The 9,568-nt window shown below is 39.8% G+C and overlaps 1 protein-coding gene across 1 annotated transcript in view; it reads left to right on the top strand.

The window, feature by feature from the left end:
* DIAPH3 (diaphanous related formin 3) overlaps nt 1-9,568 on the top strand; it is a 565,759-nt gene that overhangs the window by 54,540 nt on the left and 501,651 nt on the right. Inside the window, exon 3 of the mRNA XM_055089317.1 lies at nt 4,323-4,490. Within this exon, the coding sequence (XP_054945292.1) occupies nt 4,323-4,490 (168 nt within the window). The remainder of the gene's footprint in view (nt 1-4,322; nt 4,491-9,568) is intronic.

The following is a 9,568-nucleotide window of genomic DNA, read 5'->3' as shown; positions in this document are numbered from 1 at the left end:
TTTGCGGTACGCGGGCTTCTCACTGTTGTGGCCTCTCCCGTTGCGGAGCACAGGCTCCCGACGCACAGGCTCAGCGGCCATGGCTCTCGGGCCCAGCCGCTCCGTGGCATGTGGGATCTTCCCGGACCGGGGCACGAACCCGTGTCCCCTGCATCGGCAGGGGGACTCTCAACCACTGCGCCACCAGGGAAGTCCAATACTATGGCTTTTTTATGTTTAAAAGTGTTTTGGAGCTTGTTCTTTGTTATTTAAACATATAGCTTCCTCACTGAAGGATTAAACAAATGCATTCAACCTGATGCTTCATTTCAAGCTCTTAGCACAGTGTGTATATATAGAAGGGGCTCAATAAATATTAGTCACTGTTATTTTTATGACTTTTAGAGATTTTTATTTAAAAATTTTTGACTTTTGGTGAAAACTAAAATTTTGATTTCTTCTACACTGTTGGAAGTTAAGTATTCACAAATTAGCTTGTGAATTGCTTAAACTTACTATTCCCATTCATTGACATGTTTACATTTATAATATTGATGTTGCATTAATGATGTTTTGCTTAATTTCACTTCATTATAAGTTTAGCATATTAATTAACTTTTTGTGTGTGTGTGTGTGTGTGTGTGTGTGTGGTGTGTGAAGAGGAGTTAGCATAGTTTCTACACTCAAGAATTGATATTACATGTATAGAAATGATGGCAATGAAGTAGTGATTCAGAAGACAGAGGAACCAGCCCCATTTCTTAAAACAGCTGTTGGGTGTCCCTAGTTTTTTAAAACAAGTATCAAGGATTGGAGTACTGATGTACATAGAGACATAACTTCTGGACATATATTCATGTGGAGATAATTTTATGTTTCTGGGTTATTTCAAAGCAGGGAAAGTTTATGTTGGTGAGTTAGACAGCCCTCTTCTTTGCTACTGTGATACACTGTATACACTTCTTGCTACATTGTCTACATAGCTTTATAATTACCTGTGTATGTGCTTGTCTCCTCCACTGGATTGTTATTTGTTATTTACATTCTAAATAGCTCATTTATCTTTGTATCACCAACTTCTAATAGAGAAGCCTCTCCATTGCTCTTCATTTCTTTTTGTAAATGTGGGATTCCATTTCCATCAATTCTGCCTGAAAAGCTTCTTTTGACACTTTTTGTAGAGGAGATCTGCTGCAGACAGATTCTTTAGCTTTTGTCTGTCTGGAAATGTCTTTCTTTTGCTTCCATTTATGAAAAGTATTTTTACTAAACATAGAATTCTAGGATAAGGGTATTTTTCTTTCAGTACCTCAAAGATGCCATTCCATTGTCTTTTGCTGACATTGTTTCTGGTGAGAAATTTTCATTTGTATCATTTTTGTTCCATATATAATGTCTTCTTTTCTCTGGCTATACTTTTGTGGTTTGCCATTTATTTTTAATTTTCAGCAGTTTGACTATGAGGCTCCTAGGTGTCTTTTTGTTTGTTTGTTTTTTGTTTGTTATTTTGGTATTCTTTCTGGGGTTTGCTGGGTTTCTTGGATCTGTGAATTGATATATGATATATGTCTATCTATCTATCTATCCATCTATCCTCTCTCTTCTGCCTCTGAACCCCAGTTACACTTGTGTTACAACATTTCATATGGTATCACGGATTGTGGTTACTCTATTCTTTTTTTTCCCTTTTCCCATTTTTTTTTTCCTTTTTGTTTCAGTTTAGATACTTTCTGTTGATATGTGTTTAGGTTCACCAATTCTTTCCTCAGCAATGTTCAGGTTCTGTTAAGGCCATCTAATGAATTCTTCATTTCTGATACATTTTTCATTCTAATAGATTAAAAAAAATAGTATCCATGGTTTGCTGCTGAAATTCTCCATCCTTCATGCATGATGGTCACTCTTCATTATATTCCTTAGCATATTTTTATAAATCTTATTTTAAATAGTCTGTTTAGTAATTCTACCCTCTGGGCCATCTCTAGGTGATTTCTTTTGACTCTGGGCACATTTCTCGCTCCTTTGTGTGTCTAGCAACATTTGATTGTATGGTGGACATTTTATTTAATTACAGTAGAAATTAAATAATATTTGCTTCCAAGAAAGGTCATGCCCTTCTTTCAGGCTGTTGGAATGGGGTCTGAGTCACTGTGATCTCTAGTTGAGCTGGATTTGGTTTCCTGCTGCTTCAGTTTTTTATTCAGCTCATCTGTGGCCTCAGATGTTTTGAGGGCTTAGGATCTGAGTGCTAATGAGATTCTGGAAATCTGCTTTTTGACATTACAACTGAACTTTAGCTTTGAAAACCGTGGAATATTTCTTTCTGCTTTAAAGTCCTGATGCCCATTTTTAGGGTTACTGTAGCTTTCTCTTTTTTGTTTTCAGTTCCATTGCTGGCTCTCTGTTTCTTCAGAGAGACCTGGTATCCTGCTCCCAGCCTTCGTGTGCTCTCTGTCAGCTGTGCTCAGCGGTTGTGTGCTCTCTGAAGGCCTGGATTTCTCTCAGGTCTTCTGTCTGGTCCAGAGCTTTCGGAGAGCAGCTGCTTTGCATTGGGAGAGACCTCTCATGCCTCAGGGAGCAAGCATCCCACTCAGCTTTCCTGCTCTGCCCCCAGCCATTGGCCTCCTACCCCATGTAGCTGGTGAAGACGTGAGGGAGAGAGTTGGTAGGAGTTGGTAGGAGGGTGCAGACTTGCTCCATGGTTGGGGCTTCATGACCGAGGCCCTTGGAATTCTAATCTCTCATGCCAGTACCCATGCAGCTGTCAAAGTTCATAAAAAAAAAACTTGGCTGGTTTTTCTTTACCTTTATTTTTCTTCAGCTGTTCGTCAGGGGTAAAAGCAGTTTGTCACGTCGCAGTATTTAGTTCCTACAGGTTTTCTTGTTTCCTCAGCTTCCTGATGGGTTGAAAACAGTAGCAAGTACAATTTTGTAGGGTATCTGGCTTCTTTTGTTGTTAGGATGAGAGCAGTGGTGTTTTGTGACTACTTTGTAATCCTGCCAGAAGCTGTCATATTGTTAGTACTTTAATGTTTAGTTCGTGTTAGATGGACCATGTGTGAGTGTATAGTACACGGTGTTTTTCCTAGGGATTATCTCCAAAGTGAACTTAAAGACCTATTTTGAAAGATAAACATTATTATCTTTGCATATCATTATTTGAAAAAAGTCCTCTTTCTTTAGTGAAATGAATAATCAATACTGTGACTTACTGTCCTTTTAAACAGAGAATTTTAAGTGTTATATTTCTTTAATGGGCTCTAGTAGCCCTATCCAGTAGAACCTTCTGTCATGATAGAAATGTACTTTGTGTGCTTTGGCCAATATGGGAGCCACTAGTCTCTTGTGGTTCTTGAGCACTAGGTATATGACTAGGGCAACTAAGGAACTGAATTTAAAATTTTAATTTACATTTAAATAACCACACGTAGCTAGTAGCTACTACAATGAATAGTACAGGACTATGTTCTACACATATATATGGTGAAAATAGTAGCTTAATGTGTGCACAGTTATGCTGAACAATTCCAGAATCATTGTCCTTTTTAAGTACACACTTCTTTACCTTTTTTGCTGGTTACCGCTTGAAACACTGTATGTGTCTGGGTTCTCTGTTAGGAATAGAACTTGTGAAATTCAAGCAATTTTCAATGAATGAACAGTTAACTTTGTAAACTAACCTATGCATTTTCAAATATCCGTGGACTATTTGATGATATAATTGTAGAAGAAATCTCATTGCAACAAAAATCCAGTTTTATTTCCTGAGGCTTTAGCTACTCTATAGTTGTTCATGAAGTTCAAATACAGACCAACCTGAATAAAGAGAAATGTGATGTCTATTAGGCCAACAAGTTATGGAGGTGTAAGTAAAAGTCAATTTTTAAAATGCCTAAATCATGCCCTGCTCCCCCACCTCCCCACCCCATAGTCTGTACTATGAAAAGGACACTGGATGAGGGGCTGGGGGGCAGGACACTGAGTACTAGTTAGATTGCCAACCACTAAATTAGCTAAGTTACCTTTGTAAAAATGCTTAATTTGTTAATCTGTAAAGCAAACGTCACTTATTAGACTCTTAATTCTATAATCTTAAGATTAGAAGGAATCTTTTGAGGTTGTGTATCTCTTCTGCCTTTAGGCAGGATGGTTATGAAGACTCTTATTTTTATATTTATTATTTCTTTTAATTTTAAAGATTAAGTGCTGAATTAATTGAATGCCTCCTGATGAAATCACAGTGATAATGTAATTGATCCTGTTTGTTTTTTCATTTTGGGAATTAGGTAAATATTGTTGGAGAAGGGAATACTTACATGTGTGCTATTTATCTTTCTTCATAGCTGGACAGATTTGCCAGCATAAGAATTCCAGGGACCAAGAAAGAAAGGACTCCACTTTCCAACCTGAAGACTGCATTTTCAAGCAATGATTGCTCTTCAGAGATGAATGAAAACATTCCAAAGCCACTGTCAGAGAAGGAACTCTTAGAGCTTTTTGAAAAGATGATGGTAAGAATTTTGATTCCTTATAAAACGTTTGATGTAAAAAAAAGCCTTTGCTTCGGCTCATGTTAATGGAACCACACATGTCTGAAACTCAGGTTCCATAGGTGATTTCTGATGTCATTAAGATAGTACTTAAGGCATAGAGAGTTTTAGGATTACAAAAATAAGAATCTGAAGAAAAATGTCATACCAGTTGTTTTACACAGAAATACATAAAAACATAAACCTCTAAAGTATCATATGATATACTTTTTGCCTTAAATGGATTATCTAAGTGGTCTGTCTGGGTCAGTTGCATTTGAGAATGACGGTCACAGCTCTCTCCTGTGTGCATTGTTAAGTGTGCTGATTTTTGGACCTTGTTTGAGTCCTTTCTCAGTTCTCACAATAACCAGCTTTGCTTAGTCCTGCAACAGTTAAATCTGCACTGAACTCACTGAATTTGGGGTGTGCCTTTGTAATTCTTTTATCACCACAAGTTGATATAATTTCAGTCTAGAACAAAAGAACGTAACCATTTTTGCTAGCCTTTGCATCTGTCAGTGAGACTTGTATAAGGTAGATTTCTTCAAGACTACCTTTGAGGACTCAAGATAATAAAGTGCCCCCTCATTCACATATCATATGTGGAACAACTACCTAAATTATCCGTGAGATTCTGGAATGGTACCTTTTTGGTTCACTTGTGACTACCTTGTTAAGAAAAATTTTTCTTTTGGTTCATAATTGCTGGTGTCATCTGAGTAAGTAAAGCAAGTAGGCCAGTGATGTTAGACATTTATAGAGGCTTACTGCAGCTAGTAGTTGTTAAAGTACAACTACCTAGGAAGTAGAGAACATAGTTGATGGTATTCTGTTCTGAACATGATAACTTTAGAAGTATTTTTCTGTTAGTCTTTCTTACCTTTCTAGCTAAGAGTATCAATTTTAATTGTATGAACAGGGCAGATGGATTTTGGCATTTTTGAAGTGTTTACACATTTTAATAACTGGGCCAGATCACTTGTTAAATCTTTTTTAAAAAAAATTTTACATTAATTAATTTTATTTATTTATTTTTGTCTGTGTTGGGTCTTTGTTGCTGCCCGCGGGCTTTCTCTAGTTACAGCGAGCGGGGGGCCACTCCTCATTGCAGTGTGCGGGCTTCTCATTGCGGTGGCTTCTCTTGTTGTGGAGCACGGGCTCTAGGCGCACGGGCTTCAGTAGTTGTGGTGCACGGGCTTATTAGTTGCTCCCCGGCATGTGGGATCTTCTTGGATCAGGGCTTGAACCCGTGTCCCCTGCATTGGCAGGCGGATTCCTAACCACTGCGCTACCAGGGAAGCCCCACTTGTTAAATCTTAAACAGGTCTCCTTGTTGGCAGAAGATCTTTTGCAGTCAAACTCACTTTACTCAGCAGAAGTAAAATGAATTATTGCTTTCTCAGGGCTGCCCAATTTGCTAACGAGCGAGTTTGTCACAACTAAAGGCTTTAAAGAAAATAAAGAATAGGTTTTTTTTTATTTTCTCCCTTTCTGATACCTTGACCATATCACAGTGGTCAATGCAGGGAAAACCTGCTGGAGGAGATTCTAAAGCTGAGAAGGGTCGTTCTCCTTTAAATATGGACTAGTGATATTTCTTAGGCTTGTCAGGCGGGATACCAAATCTTTGACAAATTTAAAGCTGTTTTTATGTCTGGGGAGGATGCTAGATTTAGGTTGGGTTTTATTTTTGGCTTGCACCTATTTTTATTAATAAAAATTCTTTTGAGGAAGCAACATTGAATAATATGCCATTTTGATTTTTTGGCATTTGCCAAAATGAGGTTTCATTTAGAGGTTGTATCTAGATTCTTTGTTTTGGCATTGTACAGTTTAAAAAAATCTTGTTTAATGTTATCAAAGGTACTTAGATGATTTTTTTCATGAAGTAAAATCTTTGTTTTGAAGAACACCTCTTTTCCCTCCTCAAGATGGTCCTTTGAAAGACAGTGTGTTGACTTGATTACTTAATGAATGCAAAGTACAGTGCAATCCTTCAACATTTGTACTTATTTCACTTTTATTTAGGAAATTAATTTAGTTGGTCGCTGGGTAACATTTTCAGTGCACTTTTTAAAAGTAGTGATGAATTTTTAGTTATGCTACTTCTTTAAGGGCTTTTCTTCCTGTTTGTCATCCAGTGAAAGCAGAATTTTTATCTGAAAGCTCATCTTGGTTTCTCTTTAGATCTTAGATATGTGAAATAGTTGTGTGAGCATTGCTGTGTATACAGCTTTGATTTACGGACATCAAATTTCAGTGGTTGCTCTTGAACTCACAGCAGATCTGTGTAGCTGGCTTTTTGACCGAGGTGAACATGGTAGGTACAGGTTGAAAGTGACTTGTTTGTTCCAGCCATTGCCCCTTTAAACCAGCTCTTTCAGTTTATTCTTTCCTGCCCCTGGATAAAATTCACCGCAGGTCCCAGAGTTTTCTGTTTGCTTTCAGATAATGAAAACCCTAGTTTAATTTAAATAAGTTAACTTTTATCCAGAGAAAGCCTCTCACTTTCCCTCTTTCAAGGCTGTTCCACTTAAAGCCTCCAGTGCAGGCTGTGGTCGTGGCTGTGCTTGGGGCCATGGTCGTGGTCGTGCTTGTGGCTGTGGTCGTGGCTGTGCTTGGGGCCGTGGTCAGGCCTGTGCTTGGGGCTGTGGTTGTGGCTGTGCTTGGGGCCGTGGTCGTGGCTGTGCTTGGGGCCGTGGTCGTGGCTGTGCTTGGGGCTGTGCTTGGGGCCGTGCTTGGGGCCGTGCTTGGGGCCGTAGTCAGGGCCGTGCTTGGGGCCGTAGTCAGGGCCGTGCTTGGGGCCGTGCTTGGGGCCTTGCTTGGGGCTGTGCTTGGGGCCGTGGTCGTGGCTGTGCTTGGGGCTATGCTAGTGGTCATGCTTGGGGCCGTGGTTGTGGCTGTGGTTGTGGCTGTGCTTGGGGCTCTGGTGGGCTCTGCTCTGTTTCCCCACACTGCGTTTCCCTTCTTTCCTGCTCTCCAGACTGAACCTATCTCCTCCAGGATGACATTGGAGATGAGGGGAGGAGGAATAGAAATACTTTGCTGGCCGAGGGTATTTATAATCTGGCACTGGTGCCGTGGGGTGTTGTGTTAGTTTTATTGCTGGCCGTGACAAATTGCCACAGATTTGGTGGCTTAAAACCACACCACTGTATTGTCTCATAGTTCTGTAGGCTGAAGTCCAGGTCGACTCAGCTGGTTTCTGTAGGCTGACAAGGCTGAAATCGGTGTCAGATGGCTGGGCTCTTATCAGAGGCTTTGGGGAGAATCCTCTTCTGATTTCATTTTGTTGGCAGAGTCCACTTCCCTGATGTTGTAGGACTGAGGTCCCAGTTTTCTCCCTGATTGTCCTCTGGGGGCTGCCTTAGCTTTGAGAGGCCTCTTTCCTATCCTTCACATGGGCCCTTACATCTCAGATACATCAAATCCATCTCACACTTAGAATTTCTCTGAACTCCCCTTCTGTGGCATCTCTTGCCTCCATCTGGAGAATGTCCTCTGCTTTTTAGGGTTCATGTATTAGTTTGGGCTCACCCAGAAAATCCAAAATAATTTCCCTGTTTTAAAGTTTGTAACCTTAATTACATCTGCAGAGTCCCTTTTGCCATGTCATTTGACGTATTTACAGAAGCCAGGGATTAGGGCATGGATATCTTTGGGGGACCATTTTGCCTGTCAGAGGTATAGGGGATTACAAATGTGGATTCCTTTCTCCTGTGGTATTTTCATGGCTCCCCTGCTCCCAGTCTCACCTATAATTCCCTTGTCACTGGTGATGTCTCCTTTGGCCTTCTGCCCCAGGCTTCCGTGAGACCATTCCTCTGGTGGGGTCACCTTTGGGATGCAGTATCTCTTAGATGGCCCAGGCCTGCTTCTCCCTGGGATCCATATCCTGTCCATGGGAAGCTCATGTGTCCTTTGCTGCAGCTCCTGTCCTTTATCTTGTTCCATTCAGAGCCTGTCCTCCACAAAGAAGAGTTTACTCTGGCTCTTTCTACCAATAACTTTTCATTTTTGCTGTTGTTTTGCTGTAGATGTTTACCCCTCTAACTGTAAGTGGCTTTCCAATCATCAGATCCCGTTTGCAACATGTAACAGCACAGCTGACCTCTTGTTTGTGTTTCTCTTTTTCCTTTGGTTACCGTGACACTTTTTTCCTTTTCCTGATTTTTCTCCTCTCTAGCCAATTCATACCAGTTTACTTTCCATGTCTCCTCTTCTTTTTATTTCCTCTGACTGTTGCCTCTGTCACTCTTGTCTTTTCTTTATCAATTGTTCCCTACACACTCCTTCTAGGGGATTGGAGCCCTTTCATACTGTAGAATATTCCCTGTATTCTGACCCTTTGCTGTGTCTTCTACCAAGAGCAGCTATATTCGAGCTCTCTAAGAGATGTTAAACCTCAACAAACCAGAAACTGAACTTATTTTCTTATTTTTTTCCAGTTTTATTGAGATAAAATTGACATTTAACATTGTGTAAACTTAAAGTATACAATGTGATGATTTGATAGAGGTATATTTTTTAAGATGATTGCCACAATAAGGTCAGTTAACACGTCCATCACCTCACATAATTATCATTTTTTTTCCCTGTGGGGAGAACTTTAAGGTTTACTCTCTTAGCAACTTTCAACTATATAATATTTTTAAAAACCATTCTGTACATTACATCCTGAGAATTTATTCATTTTATAACGGTAAATTTGTATCCTTTGACTACCTTCACCCACTTTCCCCACCCCTCAGTCCCTGGCAACCACCAATGAACCCTGTTTCTATGAGTTTGGTATTTTTAGATTCCACATACAAGTGATAACACACAGCATTTTTCTTTCCCTGCCTGATTTATTTCACTTAGCATAGTGCCCTCAGTGTCTATCCATGTTGTCACAAATGTCAGGACTTCCTTTTTTATGGCTGGATAGTATTCATATATGTATCTATATAGGAATACACACACACACACACACACACCACAGTTTCTTTATCCATTCATTTCTCAACAGACACTTAGGTTGTTTCTCTATCTTGGCTATTGTAAATAATACTGCA

The sequence above is a fragment of the Physeter macrocephalus genome, chromosome 13 (assembly GCF_002837175.3).
Source record: "Physeter macrocephalus isolate SW-GA chromosome 13, ASM283717v5, whole genome shotgun sequence".
Lineage (NCBI taxonomy): Eukaryota > Metazoa > Chordata > Mammalia > Artiodactyla > Physeteridae > Physeter > Physeter macrocephalus.
Note: the sequence above shows the minus strand (reverse complement) of the source record. Positions and strands in the feature narration are given on the sequence as shown.